Raw genomic sequence first — 27,698 nt, forward strand, 5'->3', positions numbered from 1 at the left:
CCAGCCATATGCATATGCAGGCACTAGGAAACAGACTAGTTTCCTAGTGCCTGCCCCGTACTTCTTTCCCTCCTTCAACATGTGCTCCTCCCTCCAACCACGCGGTTTGCTACAGGTGGTTGGCCTGCCACTTCCCACTTTCCTTCCTACTGGGCCAGTGACCCAAGCAAGGAAGGAAGTGTGACTCAAAGTTACCATTTTCCCTGGCTCCGGAGGAGATGCAATCTACAACCGTCCTTTGACAGACACCAATTACATATCTCCTGTCCTTGCACTGGCGCAGCTCTGCTGGATGGTGCCTTGGGAAAGGGCAGAATCATGGGTCCGCCTACTTGTCCATTGCAGAGAGCAGTCACCATGTTTTCCCCCCTTTACCCCCCGCCTTGGACCCCAGCCATGAGGACACAAGATTTTTTTTTTTTTAATTGAAAGTTGTGAGCCTGGTGAACTAGATGAATGCCTCACCGAAAAGTGCCAGGTCCCTGACCTGGTGAAGCCCAGCCAATTCAAGCCCCCAGCTGCAGCAACAACAAGGGTTTAAGCACTTTGGGCTGGGGCCTGCCTTTCTTGGTGTTTGTGCAACATAGAGAGGCCCTGGTCTGGGCCTTTTGACCCTATTGCAATAGAAATGAATCAATTCAGAAATAACAGCAAAGATATGAAATTTAAGATCTTGAGTGAGACTTTTCGTGCACACCCAGACAGCTCAGTAGGACTTTAGCCCTAGTAAAATAGAGTCTATTTCTCTCACAGTAGACGGATCACTATCTGAGGGTACATCCACATTACAATGGCACCGCTACAGTGCTGCTGTAGTGTAGACACCTCCTACAACAACAGATTTTTCCATCGCTGGAGTTAATCCAGCTCTCAGACAGGCAGTAGTTAGGTCAACATCTGAATTCTCCCATTGACCTAGCTGTCTCCCCAGAGGGGGTTTGGTCACCCTAATGACAGCACGCAGGGTGTGACATTTTTCAGAGCCCTGAGCAATGTAGCTAGGTTGACCTAAGTTTTAGATGTAAGCCAGGCCTTTCTCTTTTGCGTGCTGGCCCCGCTGAACTTGCCTTCCTTTCTACACCTGCGCTGTGCAGGTTGGTGCCTTTATTGGTCTGTTATCGCTCTACCCACTACTGTTGTCTTTCCGATCCTTAGAGCACAGGCTGCTCTCTGGTTCCTGGCCTCTGCAGAAGTCCTCTGAGGCAAGTCTCCAGCTTTTCCTTCCTGTGCACTCCCTGTGGAACTGCCTACCGTTTGATAGCTAACCGCATGCAGCTCATAAGGCTGGGATGTGGCATTTACTTCCAGTATCGTCCCTGGACGTTGGTCTGTTCGCAGAAGCAACATTTAAACCATAGCTCTTGTGGGCTGGAGAAACGTAGCTGGCTGGAAGTTTCAGCACAATGTGGAGGGATCATCGTTTCCAGTGGTTCTAATCAGGTGCTGAGCTGCCAGTTTTGCAAAGGTTTTGGGTGTCCCCAAGCCCTCTAGAAAGAGAGTCAGGGTTAGGGTTGTATGCTGTGTCTATTCTTTCAAATGTGGGGTTGCATGGCTTTCCCTGTACACACCTGTACAGCTAATGGTGCAATACAATCGCCTTTTGGGGATATCAGTCTGGGAGCACTCTCCAAAAGGGTCTTTTGGAAACAGTGTGCAATGTGCATTAATTTGTGACTTGGATGACAGTGCTGTGCAAAGGAGGAAGGGGCAGCAAGGACTCTCATTACATACTTATGCCAGCTACCAGGCCCTTGGGACTGCAGGCTCACTGTCTCAGGAACAGGCAGGAGGCAGAAAATGAGAAGAGCATTGGCTCCATCTCCTCACTCCATGGCCAGCCCAGCTCAGCAGACTTGAAGAGGTGCTTTAATTTGCTGGTAGTTTAGAAGTACTTAGGGCCAGGGAACCACATTAGTATCAGGCCCTGACTCCATCTCAAGCAGCAGCAGCATCTGTGGGAAGAAGAAACCTTTAGTCGGGACCCTCCCTTCCCAGCCAGCCAGAGACTTGAGGTCCTAGGCATTCACATCACAGCCCGGCCTGTCTCCCAGAGGCAGTGGCAGCACTATCTGCACGGAGGAGGCAACTAGGGACCTTCCCAGGCTGGGTAGTGGGGCATTCAGAGCATTAAATGGGCTTTGGTAATCATCCAGATACAGAAGTCAAACCTCCTTTGAGAAAGCTGGGGAGGCACTGTGCCCCAAGGGGGCATCACAGGGGCATGGTGTCTTGCTCTTGCACCAGGGCTTCCTCAGCGCAAGACTTAAAAAAAAAAAAAAAATCACAATTTAGCTCTCTACCATAAAGAGAAATGAGATGAAATGGCTCTGAAAAAGATGTCAGCAGCTGGCTCGTTGCCTGCACTTGGGCTCCTAACATTAGCAATTGTGGGCAACTGGTTTTAAATGCTTCTAGTGTAGATAAGGCCTGTGAGACCAAAAAACAAAAATAAAAAAATCCAATCAATCAGCAAGCTGTTCCCAGGCTGGCCTTGGTTTGTTTGACTTTGAATTGCTTTCAGATAGTGTGTGCTATATAAAAGTTCATTGCATTTTGTAGCCTCTGCAGAACTGTAACCATGACAATTCAGAGCACAGAAACCATTATGCTTTGATTTCTTATTTAAGGAACTAGAGGTGAAAACTGAGGCTTTTCAGTGTGCTTTAGTCACTGCTATGTGATGTCTGTAACTGACCATCCACATCGCGAGCCACATTCCAATGTTGAATGTCTGCAGATCTCTGTGCATCAACAAGGCAGCAGCAACCAAGCTCAAAACTAACATGTCTGGGTTATAGGCTGTGAATGCGCAGATCTGGCTAATGCATAGATCTGCCCTAAATTGCTTTAAACTCAGCTGGAGGGGGAAACCAATGGTACCAGTTTAGGTACTGAGAGTGCATGGCATACCTGAAAGTATGCAAGAGGGCTGCACTCAGGAATTGAACTGGGGCCCTCTAGACCTAAGAGCATGCATGTGCACAACTTGTGCTAAAGAGCCAGGCTCTGAAGGTAGGGGTATGGGACCCAAGAACCTCTTAATGCCAAGTGGCAAGGGGTGCAGAAAGGTTACAGGAATCACCTAATTCTCGTCTGTACGTTCTGGTTCACCAAGAATGTCATGTGAAGTCTTAAATGAAAGCTGGTGTCACACTGGCCATCAATATCTTTAAAAAGAAAAGCAGTACTTGTGGCTCCTTAGAGACTAACCAATTTATTTGAGCATAAGCTTTCGTGAGCTACAGCTCACTTCATCGGATAAGTGAGCTGTAGCTCACGAAAGCTTATGCTCAAATAAATTGGTTAGTCTCTAAGGTGCCACAAATACTCCTTTTCTTTTTGCGAATACAGACTAACACGGCTGTTACTCTGAAACCCATCAATATCTTTGTGACATGGGTATGTACAGATACTCTGTAAGGAGTTGTGCGTATATGCAGAAAATATGTTTTTAAAGTCTGTATCAAGGTATTAGTCAACAGGAAAAGTGACAAACAGGTTGTCTGTCAGACAGGAGTTGCCTATCCATTTACATGTAAACTGAGTATTGTTTCATTCACAGTGGGTCCCCTATCACCAGTCTGAACTGAATGCAAATGAAGGATTGTAAGAAAGAACCTTAGATATAATCTAACAGGAAATGAAGCACAACGGGGAAGAAGAGAGCTTTATCTGGAGGTGCATAGCAAAAGTTTGCTTAGGTATATTGGGGATGAGAGGAAACAAAGGCCCCTTTCACTGCGGGAGTATAAGGGCTGCCATCAGGGATTGAAGTGCTCTTGCTTCGTGAAACAGGAGTCTCAGCCAGGCTTGGTTGAAAACTCTGGAGAGAACTTTGGGTGAGATACACTTCTTTAGACAGGAGGGTAACTTGGCAGTTAAGGTTATTATCTAGAAAGCCTGTTATGATTTTGTTTTTATGTGTCACCATTTGTTTTCATATTCTTACTCACTATCACTTGAATCTCTAGTCTCTGATAGGTTTCAGAGTAGCAGCCGTGTTAGTCTGTATTCGCAAAAAGAAAAGGAGTACTTGTGGCACCTTAGAGACTAACAAATTTATTTGAGCATAAGCTTTCGTGAGCTACAGCTCACTTCATCGGATGCAACGAAAGCTTATGCTCAAATAAATTTGTTAGTCTCTAAGGTGCCACAAGTACTCCTTTTCTTTTTAGTCTCTGATAATAAACTTATTCTTGTTTTCACTATAAATACATGTGTGCTGTGGTGGTAAACAAAGACCTGGTCCAGAGTTGTTTCTTACAAGCTCGTGTGTCCTGTTCCTTTGGGAGCAGCAGGCCTCACTCTAAATTCTGTGAGAGTTTAGTGGACAAGGGGCAGGGAACGCTCGGAGTATTTGGAGGTCGGTGTGTACCTATCTCTACTTGTACAGAGAGGGAGCAGTCTGTGGAGGCCTGAAAGGCCATGCTCATGCTGCCAGGGGCTCTTGTTTTCAGGGACCTGATCCACAGCAGGCATAGACAAGACTGCTTCATGTGCAGGGCAGGTGGTTGTGAGGTGCCTCACAACTCTGGTTATGCTGGGGTGCAACAAAGGCTATTACAGACTTGCCTCCTCTGTCAATTCCACAAAGTGGGGGATACAGAGAGTTGCTGCCTAAGGGTGACTCAAGAGACACAGTAATATCCCAGCATTACATAGATCCCATGTAAGTCTTACTGCTTAATTCTGCTCTTGTCTGTTTTTTTTTGTGTTTAACTAGTTACTCCTCCTCCTTCCAAAAACCAGTTATTGCAAAGGTGAGATAGATGAAAATAAGGCGATACCTGAGCTCAATGAGAAAATGGCATCTCCAGCAGAACCAGCAACCCCAGTAAAAAGCATTGAGGATGAAGGAACTGATTCTGTTTCTGAACTGAATAGCTCGCCCTTGAACAATCTGGGGGCAAAGAGCCCCGAAAGTGTTTTCAAAAGAATGTTAAGCTTCAGGAGAAGTGAACGAAGTCCAGCCAAAGACAAAGATGAAAATAAGGAGATACCTGAGCGCAGTGAAAAAATGGCATCTCCAGCAGAACCAGCATCCCCAGTAAAAAGCATTGAGGATGAAGGAACTGATTCTGTTTCTGAACTCAATAGCTCACCCTTGAACAATCTGGGGGCAAAGAGCCCCGAAAGTGTTTTCAAAAGAATGTTAAGCTTCAGGAGAAGTAAACGAAGTCCAGCCAAAGACAAAGATGAAAATAAGGAGATACCTGAGCGCAGTGAAAAAGTGGCATCTCCAGCAGAACCAGCATCCCCAGTAAAAAGCATTGAGGATGAAGGAACTGATTCTGTTTCTGAACTCAATAGCTCACCCTTGAACAAGCAGGAAGCAAAGAGCCCCGAAAATGCTCTCAATAGATTCTTAAGTTTCAGGAGAAGTAAACGAAGTCCAGCCAAAGACAAAGATGAAAATAAGGAGATACCTGAGCGCAGTGAAAAAATGGCATCTCCAGCAGAACCAGCATCCCCAGTAAAAAGCATTGAGGATGAAGGAACTGATTCTGTTTCTGAACTCAATAGCTCACCCTTGAACAAGCAGGAAGCAAAGAGCCCCGAAAATGCTCTCAATAGATTCTTAAGTTTCAGGAGAAGTAAACGAAGTCCAGCCAAAGACAAAGATGAAAATAAGGAGATACCTGAGCGCAGTGAAAAAATGGCATCTCCAGCAGAACCAGCATCCCCAGTAAAAAGCATTGAGGATGAAGGAACTGATTCTGTTTCTGAACTCAATAGCTCGCCCTTGAACAATCTGGGGGCAAAGAGCCCCGAAAGTGTTTTCAAAAGAATGTTAAGCTTCAGGAGAAGTGAACGAAGTCCAGCCAAAGACAAAGATGAAAATAAGGAGATACCTGAGCGCAGTGAAAAAATGGCATCTCCAGCAGAACCAGCATCCCCAGTAAAAAGCATTGAGGATGAAGGAACTGATTCTGTTTCTGAACTGAATAGCTCGCCCTTGAACAAGCAGGAGGCAAAGAGCCCCGAAAGTGCTCTCAATAGAATCTTAAGCTTCAAGAGAAGTAAACCAAGTCAGGCCAAAGACAAAGCAAGTGAAGACTCTGGCACCCTGAGAAGAAACAAAGATTTTACACCGAAAGGCTTAAAAAAAAAAGAGGGCAGCAGTGCTAAAAATATGACCGACACCAGTGTGGACAAGAGTGGGGAGAATATGGGGGCAGAGTCCATTCAACGAGAACCTCTCTCAGGTAAGAGGTGAAATATAACCCACTGTAAAAACACTTGCTAGGATTCTAATAACATTCAATCAAAGTAGACTCTGCAAGGCCCCGCGCACAATAGAGCATTGAATGAAATGGACTTGCCTGGGTAGAGAATAGTCTGATCCCTTGCAAGGTCTTCTTGGAGTCTTTAAAGGTTGAGCACAGAGGACAGGTCTCCCAGATACCAAGGGAGACCCCATGAATGGGATGTTCTGTGGCTCCCTCAGATGTTACTTTATTAGCATTGAAGGATCCTCAAAAGGGACACTTGTCTTGATACATCCCTTTAATTTGCTATTTATTACAGTAATGCTGCTTCACTTTCTTTTTCAGGCCAGGTCATAAGGATGTGCACTCACATGGGCCATGTCTACACTAGAAAAATGGGTCTATGGTAACTGACGTTTACCTAATCATATCTCTTTCCTAGAGTGGACTCATAGCACCGCCTTTCAATCTGACTAAGCAACACGTCTAACTGCTTAGCCAAGGGAAAAGCATCACAGTGTTTCCGCTTAGGAAAAAGGTGGAGATGAATTAATACACCCTGACCTAACCTCAACCCACATTTCTAATCTAGGCAAGATCCAGAGGCCATTGTTGATGGCACTATATGGACTGGTTAGAAGGGCTGTGTCCCAACTGTGACATCTGTTCCGGTGAAGATGCTTAAACTGCTTCACCTTGTTACAGTGTGAGCTTTGTAAAATGGATGTAAGCCCATCTTGTCAGCTTTGCATACCTCATGGCCTAGATTCACAGATCATGCCCAGAAGGCACCATTATGATAATCTAGGCTCCCCTCCTGCATAAACTTGTGTCGTATTTCACCAGTAATCCCTGCACTGAATTCAATTACTTGTGTCTGAATTAGAGCATCTCCTTTAGAAAGACACCCAATCTTGATTTAAAGATTACAAGTGATGGAGAATCTCCCACACTCAGTGGTAAGCTGTTCCAGTGGTTAATCACCCTCATTGTTTTAAAAAAGTTGGTTTTATTGCCAGTTTGAATTTGTCAACCTTCTGTTTTCCCAGCCATTCAATGTGTTGGGCCTTTGGCTGCTAGTTTAATGAGCCATTTAGTATCAGATCTCTCTTTCCTGCCTAGGTACTTACAGTGACCAAATTGCTTCAAACTTTCTCTTTGATAAACTGACTAGACTGAACTCCCTTAGCCACATCACCACACCCAGAGCGCCTGTTTAGTGGGCTCAAATTCCCAGTGACCTCTGGGAGCTGGAAGGTGCTCCAGAATAGGAGTCTCTCACACAGCAGCAAGGATCTCTGCTGTCACACCACTGCTGCATCCAGAAAGGCAGTTTTGTACGCTCTCTATGTCTGGTTAGCAAGTGAAATAAGACTAATGAGCTGTAGTTCTTGCTGCGATAGTGGGAAATGGAAAATTTAATTGGGATCAGCCCCTTTTCGGACTCTAGTGTTCCACGATTATCATAGTCCAAATGGTGCATCACCCAACAAAATTTTGGTTCAAATTATTACTGGCAAACTACCCTCACTCCTATCATAGAATCATAGAATCATAGAATCATAGAATATCAGGGTTGGAAGGGACCCCAGAAGGTCATCTAGTCCAACCCCCTGCTCAAAGCAGGACCAATTCCCAGTTAAATCATCCCAGCCAGGGCTTTGTCAAGCCTGACCTTAAAAACCTCTAAGGAAGGAGATTCTACCACCTCCCTAGGTAACGCATTCCAGTGTTTCACCACCCTCTTAGTGAAAAAGTTTTTCCTAATATCCAATCTAAACCTCCCCCACTGCAACTTGAGACCATTACTCCTCGTTCTGTCATCTGCTACCATTGCGAACAGTCTAGATCCATCCTCTTTGGAACCCCCTTTCAGGTAGTTGAAAGCAGCTATCAAATCCCCCCTCATTCTTCTCTTCTGCAGGCTAAACAATCCCAGCTCCCTCAGCCTCTCCTCATAACTCATGTGTTCCAGTCCCCTAATCATTTTTGTTGCCCTTCGCTGGACTCTCTCCAATTTATCCACATCCTTCTTGAAGTGTGGGGCCCAAAACTGGACACAGTACTCCAGATGAGGCCTCACCAATGTCGAATAGAGGGGAACGATCACGTCCCTCGATCTGCTCGCTATGCCCCTACTTATACATCCCAAAATGCCATTGGCCTTCTTGGCAACAAGGGCACACTGCTGACTCATATCCAGCTTCTCGTCCACTGTCACCCCTAGGTCCTTTTCCGCAGAACTGCTGCCTAGCCATTCGGTCCCTAGTCTGTAGCTGTGCATTGGGTTCTTCCGTCCTAAGTGCAGGACCCTGCACTTATCCTTATTGAACCTCATCAGATTCCTTTTGGCCCAATCTTCCAATTGGTCTAGGTCCTTCTGTATCCTATCCCTCCCCTCCAGTGTATCTACCACTCCTCCCAGTTTAGTATCATCCGCAAATTTGCTGAGAGTGCAATCCACACCATCCTCCAGATCATTTATGAAGATATTGAATAAAACCGGCCCCAGGACCGACCCTTGGGGCACTCCACTTGATACCGGCTGCCAACTAGACATGGAGCCATTGATCACTACCCGTTGAGCCCGACAATTTAGTCAGCTTTCTACCCACCTTATAGTGCATTCATCCAGCCCATACTTCCTTAACTTGCTGACAAGAATACTATGGGAGACCGTGTCAAAAGCTTTGCTAAAGTCAAGAAACAATACATCCACTGCTTTCCCTTCATCCACAGAACCAGTAATCTCATCATAAAAGGCGATTAGATTAGTCAGGCATGACCTTCCCTTGGTGAATCCATGCTGGCTGTTCCTGATCACTTTCCTCTCATGCAAGTGCTTCAGGATTGATTCTTTGAGGACCTGCTCCATGATTTTTCCAGGGACTGAGGTGAGGCTGACTGGCCTGTAGTTCCCAGGATCTTCCTTCTTCCCTTTTTTAAAGATTGGCACTACATTATGGCATGGTGTGATACAATGCTGGCTGTTTGTGGTCCCTTAGAACTGTATTTTGAAGGCACTTTTATCATCGTTTTTCAAAATCTGCACAGTTGATAATTCAGCTGAGTGGGAGTGTAAAAGAAGGCACCCACTCCTAAAGTGACTGGAGACTGAGAATGAAAGGTACATGGATTTCCCCCATCCCTCCCAGACTGGATAACAGCATACACTACTTGGAAACCAGGGTTACAGCGAAGTCAGTACCTAGTAGTTATGTGCAGGTCTGTAAAATGACTGGGTCAGGCCAGCCACAGTGGGACTCCTTTGGCTTCAAGGAAATTACAGTGGGGATGAGTCAGAGCCATTCTTTGAGATCTTTTTAGTAGACTCATGCAAATATTATTATTTCTATTACAATAGCACATAGGGGCCTCAACTGAGATCAGGGCTCCATTGTACGAGGCATTGTATAAACATAAATAGGAGAACACTTGCCCAGAAAAAAGTTACAATTTGCCCCAAGTCACAAGCATAGCAGTCGGAGGGCTGGGAGACAGGGATTAATCCCAGCTCTCAGTCCAGGGCTCTCTCCAGTAGATCTTGCCTCCTCGGATGACTTGATGCAGTGGTCTTATGTTCAGTCTGAAATCTGTGCAGCCAGACTGGTTTACAGTGGCCACAATAGAACAATGGCCATAGGAACAATGCCATATGATGCATATTTGCTTTAAAATACAGAGTACAAACCAGAAATATCACACAAATAAGATCTCCAGCCTGAAATATATTTAAGCAGAGATAGGCTTGTGCCGCCAGACTCAGGTTTAGACTCCAGCCTAAGCATCTACACTGCAATTTCGTAGCCCCGCAGCCCCGCGAGCCTGAGCCAGCTGATCTGGGCCAGCTGCGGGTCTTTCATTGCAGTGTAGACATACCCTGAGAGACATGGCTCTGATATTTCAGTGATTTCATCTGAACGGTATTTCTCCTCTATGTCAAACAGGAGTTAAGGAGATTAAAGGTGACCTGTCACATACGTGCAGCTGGAATGCCACTCTTCATGCAGGATGCAGTAGAGAGACAAAGCAGCCCCGCAGTCGTGACTCAGACACTGGTCTCTCCTGTGGTCTTTACTGTTGTAATAGGCACATTAAATATCTAAAAGTAAACTCATAATCTGCTCTCTCCCCAACCCATGTTCTCTTTGCAGTCATGGAAATAAATGAACTTATTCAGAAAAAGCAACTTTTGGAGACATTTGCAAGCATCAGGTGTTTGGAGAATGAAATTATAACTGAAAAAGAGGCCAAGAAATATGAAGACAATCCTACAGAATATGTCCGGAAAGCCAAGGATGTGGATTTGCTTTGTAACTCTGTTGCTAACTCAATCAAATCCATTGTGGAGGAAACACTTGATCAGTCCAATATAGATGAACGATTGTTGACTTCTATGGTGACCTTAATCTCCAAGGAAGAAGAAGCTCATGCTGATGTACAGATTCCTGGCTCTTCAGAATCGGACTGCGTTGGCAGACCCAGAAAATGGCGAGACGTGTGGAAGGAAGCTGTCAGAGGGAGTGCTGAAAAAAGAGTCTGTAATGTGCCTATTTCATTGAAAGAGGACAACGATTCTTGGCTCGCTATCCATTTAGGGTTCCTCAGAAAATATGTTAGTGAAGATTTATTGAAAATCAAGCGGTCAGTACAAAAGTGTTACCCAGATGACTATAAAGTTTGTGGAAGATACGTGGAGTCCTTTCATAGTGCCATTTCTTCACATCTGCAGCGACTCTTGCAGAGACCCTTGGAATTTAATGAACTTTACGCATTACTTGATTGGGTTGTTAACACATACTATAGGTAAGCTACTATTCCCCATGCCAACTGTCTCTCCTCCAAATAGTAATTTAGCTCTGAATATCTACAAGGCACTTCAAGACACTTAGTTATTCTTGGGTTCCCATGTGAATAAGACAGATGCAACCACTTGAACTATAACGGCAGGTACCAATCTGATCAAGGATGGAGGCAAAGGCTTGTGCGTAAAATGCTTACCACATGCATCCACTGTACATTTAGATTGCCTTGTTTCTCTTAGTCACTGACTTGCAGTGCTCACGATACCCATAAGTTCCACTTGCCAATGTTATATTTCAGCTCTAAGAAAGCTCAGTTCCCCCCCATGGAAACATTTTGCGAAGCGCAGCCTCTATTAGCAGATCTTTCCAGCCGTAGTGCGTGGAGCGTGGAGGAGCTGCACCTGTTTAAGTTGTGATGCGGGTTGGAAAGAATCCACACGGCCACCTGTCCCTATTGATAGGGTGACCATACATCCCCGTTTGGCCGGGACCGTCCCTTTTTTAAGCCCTGTCCCAGTCGTCCCGACTTTTTTGGCAAAAGAGGCATTTGTCCCATTTGCTCTTGCCAACTTGATCAGTTAGCAAGAGCAAGTAGGACAAATGCCCACTTTTGTCGAAAAGTGGGGTACAGAGGAACATGCGGGGGTGGAGGCGAGTGGTGACACCAACCCTGGGCAGGAGGAGAGGAAGGGTTTGGGCGGGGGGGAGGCAGGGCTCGGGGAAGCAGCGACACCAACCCCACCGGGGAAGGGAGCTCAGGTGATCAGCTCTCGCCAGCCCCACCACATGGCGGGAGGGAGGGCTCAGGCTAGCCCCATGCGGTGTCCTATTTTCCCTTTGGGAAATATGGTCATCCTACCTGATGGCCACCACCTGAGCATGGCTATGTGGGACGCCACTAGATGGCATTAGCCCAAAGGAAAAGAGGAATTGGCTCAAATAAATAACTTTAGAGGTGTGGGGTCTCAGCACCTCTAAAAATTATTTCCAGTACAGTAGTAACCCAAATGTGCTTGGTGGTATACAGAGTACAGATACGTAAGATGACATTGGGGCTGGGACTAGCAGCTTACTGGGTCTAAGGGCTTGTTCACATGGTGCAGCAATGTGCACTACAGGGGAGCGATGTCTACAACGCACCTACATGTTGTGCGACAAACTGGCCCACGTGGACCTCACTGGTACACACTAAAAAGTTCTGTTTCAATGTTAACACACAGGAGGGAACTTTTAGTGAGTCCCAGCAGGGTCCACATGTCTAGTTGGTGCACAAGACATTGGCGCACTTTAGAAGTCACACCTTTCTAGTGCGCATTGCTGCTCCATGTAGATAAGCCCTACAAAGACAATAGAAATACATGAAGGGTGGAGGGAAAAGGATACAATATACAAGTCAGCTGGACTTGTTTATGATATGCTGGTTTATATGGATTCTCTACCTACCCGTTAGTGGCTGGCTAATTTCACAGAGGCATCACTGCAGATGAGGGTGGGTCTTAAAGGGGAACCTGAATAAGGAGAGGGCAGGCCAACCAGCACATTCCAATGACACAGAAGTAAACACAAAAGCAGTTGCAAAAGAGGTGAATAGATTGGGCCACATATATATAAGTGCTTAACTGTTGATTGAGGAGCTTAGCTTTATGCTTCCCTGTTTGAAAATGGTGATTTAAATTTCATTTTATATGAAGTTGTTTACTTAAACTGACGTCATCAACTTGAAATCTAGCCATAAGTTTCGAGCACTTTCAGATACTACATCTGCCTGAGTCCCCTTCCCAGTTTTTGTGAGTTTACAATTGCATTTTTCTTATTTTAAGAAATATTTTCCCTCTCGTTACTGTGTGTGTAAAACCCACATAAACAGAGGAATCTGATTACACAGAAGGGAGATTGAAGCTGATTATGCCAAACATCCTGTCAAAATAAACTAAAGCAAACAAACTAAAAATCAAAAAGCAAAATACATTTCTCTTTCATATACAGTCATCTGCGTCTTTACTTGCAACAGCAGTGGGTAAAAAAAATTCAGACAGAAAGGTGCTGTCTAACTTGGGTGTACTTTTAAATGAATGACACATTCATGCAGCATGCTGGAGTACACACTATTTGTACAGCTAATGACATCTTATACATTCCCAACCCACAAATTTGGCCAGATGACAGGGCAATACTACTAACTCTTTCCTAATAAGCTCTCTCTGCATTAGCCTGCCAGAATCCAGACTTGATACAGTGCAGTTTTCATTCAACTTAAATCTGATCTTGCACTCTGTACTCAGACCTAATTGCAATTTATGGGAGTTTTGAGTACAAGATAAGGCCCCTTACGAGATGCTGTCATTGCAGCTGTCTTCCAGATATAGCTCTACCGAACAGTTAGTAATTCATGTTCCACATTCAAGGAGGTTACAAACATTTTCTCTTCCTTCTCATCCCATATTTAGAAGACAGAGTTGTAAACTGATTTTGCTTGTGCAGAGTATGGATGGGTTGGTGGATAGCACATGCGAATATTGTACAATATTGAATCATAATGGCACCTAATAATGGATTTTTTGCTATTGAGTAAGCAACACATCTGTTTCTACCCCAAAGTGGTACTTTACCTTCCCACTAATCAGCTGCCATGTATTGCATGGTAACTCATGGGAGAAATGAGTCGTAAAGGAAAAGTAGTTTATCAATTCAATGCCCTTTAAAGTCAGTCTCTAGTTCAGCATCCACCCACTTCTTCCCTATGCAAGGAAATGTTTCTCAAGTCCAAACTTGTTTGTACCTTTGCATGATTTCCAGACACTGCCCTTCAGAATATCACCCAGATGACCTGAGCAGTGATCTTTCATTGTTATCTTCACAAGGAAATAGAGACATAGCGTGACCAGCTAACGCCAAAGAAAACAAACAAAAAAAAACCAATGTTACTGGAACAAGCTCTAGAAAAATCCTAACAACACATTGTTAAATGAATCAGTTTCATGGGTTTTATTTATTTTAAGAAAATAACTTTTCATGTCCAAGCAACACCGGGGGTTTCATGCTTTCTAAACTAGGCTGAAACCTAGCCTTCAGAATCACTACGAGTTTGAGGAATTACAATTTCAAAGCGAGGAATGATTTCCTTGTTAAAGCTTGAAAGCACGCCACATAGTTTAAGCTTTAAGTAAATTTCATACAAGATGATAATTATGTAGCTCATGCAATATGACTATTCCATGTACTTACTCTCCAAGACAACCTAATGTGTTCATTTGAATTTTGTAGCAAAACTCTCCTGGGACACCCTGATCTCCAAGCAGAGGTAAAGACTGAGAATCTCCCTCAGTTGTTACCATCAGAAACTTGGGATAAACTGAAAAAGGACTACATGGATTCTCTAGAGGTAAGACTTTGGGCCCTGTTGTCTGGCTTATACAGGAGCAAATAATTCCAGCCTCCTACATAGAATATTCAGATGTCTCCACAGGGGAACACTCACCACCAGGGCTGCCTAGTGGTCGGGGGGAGTACAGCAGGTTGTCTCCTTCCCTGTTGTGCCCCCTTGTCAGTTATAGCTGTCTCTTGTAGGGCTGTCCCTTCTTTTGAGGCTCAGCCCTCCGGCTGGGTCACACGTCTCAGTCCAACCCTTTCGGGGTATACCAGAAAAAAGTCTGATCACACGGAAGTCTTTCAGCACCTGCATGGGCTTCAGGGCCTTCCCCAGCTGGATTCTTCACCAAAGTAAAGGCTCCTATTGATGTCCCGTTTTTTGAAGTTGGTAGGAGAGTCCGGGCCCACCATCGCCACTGGACTCCTATCCAGGGCCCAGTGGTGGGCAGCTAAGTTTTGCACCTTGAGGTGCTAAGCAGCTGCCTCCATGAATCACTTCCTACATAAATCTCCCTTTTCTCCATGGGATAAATTAATGAATGGCAAATAACGTTTTTGACCTTTACAATCCATCATCAGTCTCTCCTTTGCGGGCTTTGTCAGATCTACATTGCCAGGTCTCAGGGAGCGAGAGCTTCTAGGCAGCACTTCTCTTACAGGATTTGATGCTGCAATAAGCTGAGCATCCTTGACTCCTATTGATATGGGGCACTCAGCACCAGGCAGAACCTGGCCTTAAATGAACAGAAAGAGGAAATGGAAGTGTGCTGTCTAAATGTACTGCTTGATTCCGATCTATTACACTGATGTGAACGCAGAGTAACTCCAGTGAAGTCATACATTATACAGACACAGGGACAATTCACAACCATACCTAGCCAAGTTTAAGAGAAACCCCCTAGAAAATAATAGATTAATTTAAATGAGATATTTCAAAAATATGATCAGTGGAGGTTGCTTATTTATGTTTTTTAAAATTCCACTTGTGCTTTGAACTTATCGCAGTGACAAGCTTCATTACAGACTGATCAACTCTACCAGGTCTATGCGACAAAGTTTTGCTGGCATACCTGTGTTGGTCAGGGGTGTAAAAAATTCACACCCTTAACCAATATAGCTATGCCAGCACCTTCCCTTCTTGTGTAGATGCAACTATGCCAGCCCAAGGGTCCTTTTTCCAGTATAGTTTGTGTCATTTGGGAAGGTGGTGTAAGTGCACCAGCAAAAGATCACCTTATGCCAGTGTAAGCTGTATCTCCACCACTAGGGGGCACTGCTGGTATAGCTGTATCAGTGTAACTGCAAAGCCTGTCTAGCGTAGGCTAGCCCTAAAGTGGAAATTCTTGAGACAGTTGCGCCTATTTTGCTCAGTCAGGTATCTTGGCTCACTTGGTGTGTAGGGCTCCCTAGCATGTCAGAATGTGAAATGCTTTTGAAACTAACATTTGGGGACCAGATTCTGATGTCTTTCCACTCAACAGGATCTTAATTGATCAGTGTGCCCGACTGACTTCAGTGGGACTGCTTACGGAACAAGGCATTATTCAGGACGAGTCAGGGCATCAGGATGTGGCTTTTTATGATTAAAATCAGCATTTCCAACCCTTTCTCCTATGGACTGTTTTGTTTCACCAGCAGCAGGAGGACAGATTTAATATTCAGGAAGCAGAATTTGGTCCAGTCCTCCCAGTGTCAAACCAGAGTAACTCAAATTTTAATGCCAGAAGGGACTGTTAGATCATCTAGTCTGACTTCTTGCATAATACAGGCCATAGAATTTCACCAAGTTGATCCCACATCAAGCCTATAACTTGCAGTTGAGTATATCTTGTACAAAGACATCCAGTCTTGATCCATAGACTAAGTGATGGAGAATCTACCACAGCCCCAAGTAAACCGTTCCAGTGATTAATTGCCTTCACTGCAGAAAATCTGTATCTTCTTTCTAATTAGTGGAGTGATTTCAGATTGAGTGTAACTGAGTGCCGAATATGATCCTTGAACGGTAACGGTCTCCTGATTTCCATTGGGGTTCTATAAAGATGGTAAAGGGTTTGAACATAGGATTTTTTTTTTTTTGCACATCAGTTTTATACAGGTGACTAATAGCTAAACGTGGCACACCAGCTAGGTGCCTGTGATTTGTAGGATGGTAAGAAAAATTTGCTTTGTAGTGAATATTCCGGGTCTCAATTGCTGCCCCCACATAAAAGTCAGCAGGAGGGAGAGATTGTACCTCCCTTACTCCCACTGGTAAGCATGAGTCTCATGAACAGCAGCCAAAAGCACCCATTCTGGGAGTGAGCACTCACCCCCATGAGCAATGGTGGCAAGGTCTAGCGCCAGGAACGTCTGCTGCAGAGTAATGCGTGAACCTTTCCAAGCTCCTCTTGCACGATGCTTTCCCAGGATATGCACTACACAGTGTCTGTTTATTAACCTCTGTTTGTTTTATTAATGCTGATCTGTAGTTTTCCATCCCTCTCCCCTCACTCCCCTTTAACATTTAGGAGAAAATAAAGCGCTATTTGGATAACATTCTGAAGCTGGAGACCACAAAAAAGTGGGAGGAAAATCAGCCAGAAACCTCGCAAACCGAGTACGACTCGTCGCTGTCCTTGGATATTCAAATGGTATTTGATGAGCTTGTATAAAGTACATTATTAAATATTCCATTCTGGTATGTAGGTGCTGCCTCCTGTGTTAGTCACACACTCGCAGAATACATTAGGAAGGGAAAAAATGCCGTTTATTACACCTTTTAGTTCTACCCCTCGCCTCTTAGCTGCAAATTAAACCTGCTGTCAGTTGTGTCACAGACATAATGGGCAACTGATTTTAGAGTCTTTAAATCTCTTTGATTAGAATTTTTTTTAAATGGTTTGTTAGAAAAGCCTCTCCATTGAAAGAGCTACTTTGTTCCAGGGCTGCTGCAACCTCTGAAATGCTGCTGGTGGAGTGACAGCCACTCCAATTTAAACAGTATGAAAAAACAAAAGCTCCTACTAGCTTCAGGGGCTGCAGGATAATAAAGCCAGGAGGGTTTGGGATTCATTTTCATGACTTTCAAAGGGTTGAATCATTTCAATTAAATAATACTAGGGAGGAAAATACCAAAGATTTTTATTCTATTGCCATGACTCACTTTTCATAGAAGAATATTGCACATTTTTGATAACCAGAAAGACAGATTTGAATGGGATTAGCAGATGGGTAGGATGTCATGGACGGCATTTGAGCAATACTGTAGCTTGTCTAACTTTCCAGACACAGCTAAAGTTGTGTGACTAGGAATTAGGATGGACCATGGGGTTGGGGGAAGAGGAGGAGAAAGGGGCCGGAAGATAGAGAGAATGAATTACAATAGTCAGTACAGGAAGTGATTCAAGTACAATAAGGATTTTGGAGTTAAAAAGGCGCTGACCTGCTCTCAGTACAGCTTGCGTGAGCTGGGGTCAAGGCAGTTTCAAGCCACTTTTGTGGCTGCCTGATCACTACTCTGACTCTTAAGTTAGAGCTCTATAGCTGCCCTCCACCAGCTGGAAGAGAGGAAACCTCCCACTGATCCATGCACATCTCCCCAGTGTTCAGACCAGCTACTCATGCTGGGTGCTGGGCAGAGAACTGGGCTTTAAACAAGGGCTCCGAAGAGAGAGATTTGCATCAAGGCATTTCAGGGCTGTTGATAATTCGTCTTGGGTTGCTTAGACAGCACGTTGAAACATCAGACATGAATTACCACACCGTAAATTCTTGGTCCAGTCTGGATTATTGTTTTAAAAAGAAAGTGCCAAAATAAGTCTGATAAATATTATGGGGCTCTCCCCCTAGATATGCAGATCACTGACATTAGTGCTGACCCAGCTTACACAAGTTAATTGGACAAAGGCTTTTCTGCTGTTCTTCTTCCATTCACTGGATTCTCATCTGACTCTTTTCTAGCTCATTGGACAGCATAAGAAGGGATCTGGCAAAATCTTGGAAAGTCTGGAAACTGTAACTCTTGAGATCAGCATAAGAGAACTGAGAGAATTCATACCAAGGTCACTGCGGCTTCTGGAAACACAGTCCTTCCAAAATGAGTATCCTGGTGCCAACGCTCAGTAGTAGTATCCATACTGTGGGCCAAACACTAGTACCGGGCTCGCATGTGCTTGTTTCTAGGAAAATTAGGATTCATATGAATTCTTGTGAGCCTGACAAATTTAACAGAGGATCTGAGAGATTTCCAAAACAATCAAATACACAATAGTAAACAGACAGATGGGAGCATGAGTCTCCCATACAGCATGTCTCCCATACATCTGGTGTCAGCTCTGTAAACAGGGATGGCTGAAAAGAGGTTTTCTATCTGTCAGTATTAACTGGATTTCCAGTTGTCTCTGTGGTATGTAAGTACTGGACAACAATTAAACACAGTACTGAGCATGCCCAAATAAGGGACACAGGCCTCAATCCTGCATTATTGAAACCAATGAGATCTTTGCCATTAACTTGAATGGGCCAAGGATCAGGCCCAGAATATGCACAACTCATTTCTAGCCTGACTTCTGAATCTCACTTAACTTCACTCTGTTCTAGCAGTAGAGATTGTTCTGCCCCTTAGTTGGAATTATGTACTTTCTGCATGGGAGTAGCCACTGGAATTATGGCTAAATGCCTATATTTTAATACCTCTGAGGTTCAGGTCCCTGTGTCATCTTTAGTTCTCCAGATCAGTGCTACTCAAAGTGGTGGTCCGCGGACTGGTGCCAGTCCACGAGCCATCGGCTGCCTGTCTGCGCGCACATTGGGGGAAAAAAATGCCGGTCCCCCACCCCAGATAGCTTGAGAAGCACGGCTCTAGATCATCCCATGGATTTGGGACACTCCCTGGAAAGATTTGGGTTCCATAGATGAAAAAGTTATTTCCTCATCTTGGGACAGGTCTAAACCTCCTACGGTCCATGGTTTGTTGTATTTAAGTATTCCCAGTTTTCAAAAATGAAGTTGAAAAAAGAGAAGGACCTTTCAGCATGAATCAACTCAAACAGAGACTAAAAATAATTGTGCATTAACTGGTGAAATTTAGCACCTCAGGAATGAGCCAGATGGGTAGTTTGCTATTAAGTATTTTACAAAATCAAGTGTGGAAGACTGAAAATTGCTTTTCTAATATGTGAAATTGTAGCATTTTGTGATGCATGACAGGTATTTAAAATATTTTAAAGACAATAATTACCCCTCAAAGTCTCATCTCTAATCTCCCAGTTACCATAGGGAAATCCTGGGGAGTTCACACCAGCAGTTTGTCTGAGATTTTTTTAAGAAGAACAGTATTTTGGTTTCACCATTAAAAGTGATTGAGCTAAGGATGTTCCTTTCCTTTTTATTTATTTTTTTAAAACTTCCTTCCTATAAACGGAATTCCAAAGGAAGATAAGCACCTGACTGAATAACTCACTGGAATGTACTCTCTAACGTATGCGTTTTCTTAGACAGCATACGCAAATGGAAGTTGTCAGTCTGAATAAGTCAATCTAAAACTAACAGAGCAATAAAACAAGAAAGAACGAAAGTAAAGTCTCCATGAGAGTGTGCATTGTGTGTCTCCTCCAAAAGTCTGTATGGACCTCAATGCAAAGTGGCTGCTTGTCTCTGTACATACCAGAATCCTTAAAGGTGCATTATATAGGAAATATAGACCTGATTCCCCCATATTTTGTCAGTGTGGTGTGATTGAGGTGTTTTGCCTTGCTCATATTTGGTTTCTGTTGTAAATGAGCCTTGAGCTAAAGCACTTTCTTGTGGGCTAAAGTAGGTATGCGTTATGCTGCTCCAAAAGCTACAGAAATGCTTTAAAAGCCCACTTATCAATGACATGTTTAATCACTCATAACTAAAGATCAGAATTTTCTCCAGTACCCTTTCATGGGGAAAAATTTCTGGAATCCATCCTGAGCTTTGCTGATTTCAGATTCAAGCAAGCACATAGCCAAACAATGATTATCTACGGTATATCTTCTTCTAACACACATGCACATGAGAACAGCATGGGCAAGCAGTGAATTTGTCTATTTATCCCCAAGTACATGCAGCAGGGTCACTCCAGCTCTGTTAGTTAAAGAGTTCATTAAGAACTCTACCCTGTTTTATTTACAATGACTTCTGAAATTTCTGTTGCAGATTCAGGAAGGCATTTGTGGAGTGGTACAAAGAGAGAGAGGATTTGTTGTTTGTGCCATATTTAGTAGCCTACGTTAACAGCTTCCGTGATCTGATGTAAGTCTGCATTTCCCTTATAACATCTTTATGATTTTTGGGTGGGTGGAGGTGGGGGAGGATGTCTGTTGGATCTTATTGTTTAGCAAAGAAAGAAGGAAAAAATTATGCCCCACCAGAGTCAATGGGCCAGAATCATCCTCAGTGTAACTGCAGGGCAACAATGGATTTATGCCAGGGATGGATTTGGATGAGTTACTCCAGATTTGTATAGCAGTGCTTATTTCCCAGGGTAGAATTTAGCTCAGAGTTAGGGACACAGATGAAAGCTCAGTTTGTCTGGGAAATGGGGATGGAGTAACAGAAATGTTTGGTGTTCAGAAAAGGGGTTTAGATTCCAGTCAATTTGCAGATTTCAAAGACACATGGTCATGGTTTAAAAAACAAAGAGCATGTAAACAGCAGCATAATCTGATGGCTGCTCCCTTTGGCCTTAGAACAATGCCATAGAAAACATTTAGCCTGTAAAGAAACTCTCAACATAATTTCTGGCTGTGGTGATTTTTAGGGATTTGCGTATGTCAAAGATAGACTTAGAGCCAGGTTTTCAGATCAATAATAATGCCTAGCTTTTATATAGGGCAGTACATCAGCAGATCTCAAGCACTTTACAAAGGAGCTAATAGCCCCTGATTTGTGCATGTGCCTATTAGCACATGTCTTACTGCCAAATCAGCATGCTGCAGTTTGGCTGAAATTCACCCCACACATAGAAAGCCAGAGGGTTCAGGCTGTAAGCGGATGGAGTCATCGGAGGTGAAATCTACCCCCCAGCACAGGACCAGGACTGCCTCACACTCTGGGGCTGCTACTCCAGTCTGGGCAGCAATAACAGCTGCTGCTTCCATGAGGCACTTGGACCAGGGGACCCACAGCCTCTCCCACACCCTGCCTCCTGCATGACCTGGCCACACCCACCCACCCCACACAATGCATAAGAGGTTTTGCACTGGCCCTGTGCAGCAGGGGTGAATTTCATCCTACTGGATTTGTGCAGCCAACTTTTCCAAGCACCCATATCTGGGGTCCTTTGAAAACAAAACCCCTTTCAGGTATATCATGGTGTTTATGATTTACCTGGGTCCACAGAGAACTCAAATTCCACATTCCTAAAGGTGATGGGAGATGTGAGATGTATCACACATCAATTCTGAGCTCACTCGCACCATTGGAAATCAGGAGTAACTAATAGCATCAATCGAGTCACACTCCATAGTGAGTGAGGTCAGAATAGGCCTCCGGAATATGGTTTTAAGTTAACTCGTGCAATTAATTCAAAAAAATTAATCGCGATTAAAAAAAATGAATTGTGATTAATCGCACTTATAACAATAGAATACCAACTGAAATTTATTAGATATTTTTGAATGCTTTTCTACATTTTCAATATTGATTTCAATTACAACACAGAATACAAAGTGCACAGTACTCACTTTATATTATTATTTTTTATTACAAATATATGCATTGTAAAAAATGATAAACAAAAGAAATAGTGTTTTTCAATTCACCTCATACAAGTACTGAAGTGCAATCTCTTTTTTTTTTGGTGTTTTTTTGGTTACATAACTGCACTCATAAACAAAACAGTGTAAAACTTTAGAGCCTACAAGTCCACTCAGTCCTACTTCTTATTCTGCCAATCGCTCAGACAAACAAGTTTGTTTACATCGATGGGAGATAATGCTGCCTGCTTCTTATTTACAGTGTCACCTGAAAGTGAGAACAGGCATTCACCTGGCACTTTTGTAGCTGGCCTTGCAAGATACTTACCTGCCAGATGCGCTAAACATTTGTATGCCCCTTCCATGCTTTGGCCACCATTCCAGAGGACATGCTTCCATGCTGATGATGCTTGTTAAAAAAAAAAGTATGTCAATTAAATTTGTGACTGTACTCCTTGGGGGGAGAATTGTATGTCTCCTGCTCTGTTTTACCCACATTCTGCATATATTTCATGTTATAGCAGTCTTGGATGTTGACCCAACACATGTTCATTTTAAGACCAATTTCACTGCAGATTTGACAAAACAAAGAAGGCACCAATGTGAGATTTCTAAAAATAGCTACAGCACTCAACCCAAGGTTTAAGAATCTGAAGTGCTGTCCAAAATCTGAGAGGGACGAGGTGTGGAGCATGCTTTCAGAAGTCTTAAAAGAGCAACACTCTGATGTGGAAACTACAGAACCCGAACCACCAAAAAAGAAAATTAACCTTCTGCTGGTGCCATCTGACTCAGGTGATGAAAAGGAACATGTCACTGCTTTGGATCACTGTTAAGCAGAACCCATCATCACCATGGAAGCATGTCCTCTGGAATGGTGGTTGAAGCATGAAGGGACATATGAGTCTTTAGCGCATCTGGCATGTAAATATCTTGCAACACCAGCTACAATAGTTCCGTGTGAACACCTGTTCTCACTTTCAGGTGACATTGTGAACAAGAAGCAGACAGCGTTATCTCCTGCAAATTGTAACCAACCTTGTTTGTCTGAGTGATTGGCTGACGAAGAAGTAGGACTGAGTGGAATTGTAGGCTCTAAAGTTTTACATTGTTTTATTTTTGAATGCAGGTTTTTTTGTACATAATTCTACATTTGTACATTCAACTTTCATGATAAAGAGATTGTACTACGGTACTTGTATTAGGTGAATTGAAAAATTCTATTTTGCAAATATTTGTAATAAAAAATAAATATAAAGTGAGCACTGTACACTTTGTATTCTGTGTTGTAATTGAAATTAATATATTTGAAAATGTAGTAAACATCCAAAAATATTTAAAATAAATGCTATTCTATTGTTGTTTAAGATCACGATTAATTTTTAATCACTTTAGAGCCCTAGTTTTAAGTTGCAGCAGCTTCCATTCTCTCCCGTGCATTTTTTGTTAGAATCCACATTAAGCACTAACATCAGAAAGCCTCTAGATGGCGTGGTCTCTCCAGTAATTACTCGTACACCATGGTCTTTAAAGCAGTGTCTATGTTTTTCACAAAATCAGCTCTGTCGGTACTCTTACACTGACTGCATCTGATGAAGTGAGCTGTAGCTCACAAAAGCTCATGCTCAGATAAATTGGTTAGTCTCTAAGGTGCCACAAGTCCTCCTTTTCTTATTTCTAAGTGATACTAGCTGTTAAGGAATTCCATGCTAAGGATTTGTTATGACAGCGAAGTGAAGGGCAGCGTTGCCAACGTTGGGCCCCAATCCTGCAAGCACTTAAGCACCTGCTTAACTTGGTGTAGATGCAGTGGCATTGGAACAGTTTGTATCGTGGGGGAGCTGAGCGCCATTGAACAAAACTGTGAACCCTGTATGTGATGGAAACCACTTCAAGCCAAGGGGTGCTGAAACACCCCTAGTTCCAGCACCTCTATGTAGATGAGTTGGATCCAGCAGGACCATAGGCACCAACTTCTCCTGGCGCTGGTGGGTGCTCGACCCCCCTCGCCCCCAGCTCTGCCCCGCCTCCACCGCTGCCCCGCCCCCATTCCAACCCCTTCCCCAAAGTCCCCGACCCAACTCCGCCCCCTCCCTGTCCCTACTGGACTCCTTCCCCAAATCCCCGCCCCAGCCCCACCTCTTCCCCACCTCCTCCCCTGAGCATGCTGTATTCCCGCTCCTCCCCCCTCCCTCCCACAGCTTGTTACGCCATGAAACAGCTGTTCTGAGGCAGCAAGCGCTGGGAGGAGAAGCGGGGATGCGGTGTGCTCAGGGGACGAGGGGGAGGCATAGGTGAGCTGGGGCGGGAGTGCTGGGAGCTTGGCTGCTGGTTGCAGCCCCTAAATGCTCCAGCCCCGGAGCACCCACGGAATCAGTGCCTATGAGCAGGACTATTCATGGATCAAGTTAAACCTGTGCACAGCCTGTGTACTTGCAGCCATTTAGTTAAACAAGGTCCAACGCCCATGTGGACACTCTAACTTCAGTTTCAGAGGGGCTTTATTTAGTTTAGCTTTACCCTGTTCCTAATCAACTTAAACTCAACAAACTAAGCCCGGTTTCCACCTAAGTAAGTGTTCCCACAGGCTTTTGCCTCAGTTCACTTAAGTTGGTTTAAAAAAAAAAAATCACCGGAAGTCAAACTAGTACAGCTCTGTGTGCAGAGAAGGCCTGAGATGAAAAGCAGCCTTTCTAACACAGCTCTAAGGTTAGCCACAATACTTTATTGCTGCTACTTCAATTTGCTGAAGAGAGCTTTACACAATTGCTCTTGTGTAATGTGGGAAATATAAAGAGGACTTTCTTAATGCCAGACAGAGCCTATCTAGGCTGCTTCGGACTTCACCAAAATTTCCAAACTTCATTTCTCCTTGAACTTGTCACTCATTCCATTCTGGTCACGTTAATACATTCCAAAGTTAACAGTTTATGTGTTTTAAACAAAGTCACATCATTTTATACAGGCACACCTCTTTTTACAGTTCACTGTTCAATTCGTATTGATAAGAGATGCTGCATATAGGGAATCAAGTTGACTTCTACATAATTTATTCTTTGTATTACCATAAATTGCTTATTGTTACTGCCTTCCTTTGGCCTTGACCACTGTTTCATTGTCTCAGACTATACACTTCTTAGAGCAGGGACTGTCCTCGTTAAGTGCTTGGAAAGTACTTAGCAGTCAGTGAGCTCTACTGCAAATAAATCATAATGGACCTGAATCAAAACCCTACATTTGAACTTCCCCAGATTACAGAAATGCAGGTGGCCAATATCTAGATCCAGATCAGAACTGTTCATCTCTGGCTCACCTCTAGTAGTGATACTGTTGCAGAGATGGCGATCTTGTTCAGAAACTTTCAGGGACGTTTACAAAAAAAATTAGGGAGGTTGTTTGGACTTCTCTCTCCTCCCCCACCCTGCAGAATCCAGGTTCTCTCTCCCTCCATCTCCCCTACCCTAGTAAAAATCACTCTCCACTCTCTATCTATGGCTCTCGGGATGGGGCCTGGGCAATGCCCCAACCAACCCCCACTGCCGAACAGGGAGAAGGAGAAGATCAGCTCTGAGGAAAGCTGCCTTCCTATGCTGCCTTGGGCTCTTAATTACCTGGACCATTTCCAGGCCTGGACCTCCTTCCCGGGATGATCCTTCTCCTCTTCCCTCTCCTCTGTCACATTCCCTTTCTCTCTTCCTCTTCTGCCCCCATCTTCCTATTGTCCCTCTGGCTTCTCCTCCCCTGCAGACTGTGCAGTGAGGGACGGATAGCAGGCACGCCACAGCGACTCAGTGCGGTTTGGGGTGGTGAATGCAGCACCCAGTCCACAGGGGGTGTGTTGTACTCAAACTGCCCCATGTGGACTTTGCTGGCTCCCTCTAGGTACCTAGAGGTACACAGAGGTCTTCCAGGAGATACATCAACTCATCCAGATATTTACCTAGTTTTACAACAGGCTACATAAAAAGCACTAGCAAAGTCAGTACAAACTAAAATTCCATACAGACAAAATGAGCCTGTAAGCATTTTCAGTAACAGTGTGCTGTGACACTTATATCTGCTTTTGTAAACAAGCACTTTAAGTGAGGTGTAACTTGGGGTAGGCAAGACAAATCAGACTGTTGAAAGGGGTCCAAGTAGTCTGGAAAGGTTGAGAACCACTGACCTAGAGCGTGTTACCATAGCCGAGCAGGGTCCTCACCGGGCAGTTAGAGCACAACACGCCCCCCCGTGTATTGGGTGGGGAATTCAGCAGCATCCCAACCCATTCAAAATCGCCTTCTGTGAGCCCCTCAGTGCGCAATCCGTGCACGTGCCTCAGAAGTAGTGGAGAAAATCACCCCCCACGGCCTTATGTGCTGTGTTGGTCGGACCTGAATGGCAGTGACACACACACTTTATCTGTGTGCGTATGCACATGTGTGAGCTTGCAAAATTAGTAGATTTAAGCATGAATTCGTAATTTCATAATTATATGTAAAAAATCAGGAGGATTACTAAAAATTAGAGGGGGTTGGCATCTCTGCTATTGCACAGAAGGAGCAATTCTTTGTGACCATTAACAGATGGAGAGCAGGGAATTTGTTGGGGATGAATGAGATTCCTCTGAAAAATCTGAGCTGTCAGATTATTTTGGGTAACTTGTCCAAAGTAGTAGCACATGATGCCGATCACCATTAAATCATTGCTTTTACTTCTCTCTCTAGGAGAGGCTTACAAACAACATTTAATGCTGACACTAAGGAACTGGAAAATGTCCTGACTGATGTGACAATGAGCTTCCGAAAGGATGTTTTAGATAAATTAAAACAAAAGACGCAGGTAAGAAGAGTTTGGAATGTTTGTGGGACTTGAGCTGAACCTGGTAGTTCAGGATTTATTGCCATTTCCCCAATATACATCTGTAGCGAGGTGGTCACCCACTCTGGCTCTAAAGGGCTTGAGAGGGTTGTGGCTGGGAGCAAGCAGTTCCCAGGCTGATTGAGGGAAGCAGGCTCAGCTGTGGCCATGCCCCAATAGGAATCAGCTGGCCCTTATAAGAGGGCAGTGGGTCAGGAGCAGAGAGTCTCCTTCATCTGTAGAGGGAGATGGGCCTGGCTGCTGGGGAGCTTGAGAAGGTACGTGGTGTGGAGCAGGGCTGGGGAAGGCCAGAGGAGCTGGGAGGCTCCAGACTGGAAAAGTCCTAGGCTGCAGGCCTGGCAGACGGCCTAAGACAGGGTACTGAGGTTGCAGGGGGGAGGTTGCGGGTAGGCAGAGGCAGCAGGTCTAAACCCCCCTTTCCTGTGATGTTGGCTTATACGCTGTGGTCCGCCCCAGTGTGTGTGGGGGCTCAATGCTGACCGGCAGTTGCTAAAGTGTGAGGTGGGGATAGTGGGTGGGGGTTCCCTGGGAAGGGGAGACCCAGAGACTGTGGGGGTATTGCCAGGGGGCAGCACCCTGGGTAAAAGGGGCACTGGGGTCTGGGAGGGACACCGGGGGCAAGCGGGACACTGGCCTGCAGAGGATGCTCCGGAGGCTGGAAGAGCTAATTCCCTGAGAGACCAGCAGGAGGTGCCGCAGGGGTGAGTCTCGCCCTGTGACAACATCCTGTTTTCCATGGATAGGATATT

The 27,698-nt window shown here is 44.4% G+C and overlaps 1 protein-coding gene across 2 annotated transcripts in view; it reads left to right on the forward strand.

Annotated features, from left to right (window-relative positions):
* Window positions 1-27,698, forward strand: part of EXOC3L4 (exocyst complex component 3 like 4) — a 103,271-nt gene that overhangs the window by 65,836 nt on the left and 9,737 nt on the right. For both annotated transcript variants that reach the window (XM_073349721.2, XM_073349719.2), the window contains 7 exons: window positions 4,724-6,206; window positions 10,364-11,015; window positions 14,279-14,396; window positions 16,894-17,016; window positions 18,326-18,426; window positions 20,549-20,644; window positions 26,796-26,910. In XM_073349721.2, the coding sequence (XP_073205822.2) occupies window positions 4,805-6,206; window positions 10,364-11,015; window positions 14,279-14,396; window positions 16,894-17,016; window positions 18,326-18,426; window positions 20,549-20,644; window positions 26,796-26,910 (2,607 nt within the window). In that variant the 5' untranslated portion in view covers window positions 4,724-4,804. The remainder of the gene's footprint in view (window positions 1-4,723; window positions 6,207-10,363; window positions 11,016-14,278; window positions 14,397-16,893; window positions 17,017-18,325; window positions 18,427-20,548; window positions 20,645-26,795; window positions 26,911-27,698) is intronic.

Source organism: Lepidochelys kempii, chromosome 6 (assembly GCF_965140285.1).
Source record: "Lepidochelys kempii isolate rLepKem1 chromosome 6, rLepKem1.hap1, whole genome shotgun sequence".
Taxonomy (NCBI): Eukaryota; Metazoa; Chordata; order Testudines; family Cheloniidae; genus Lepidochelys; species Lepidochelys kempii.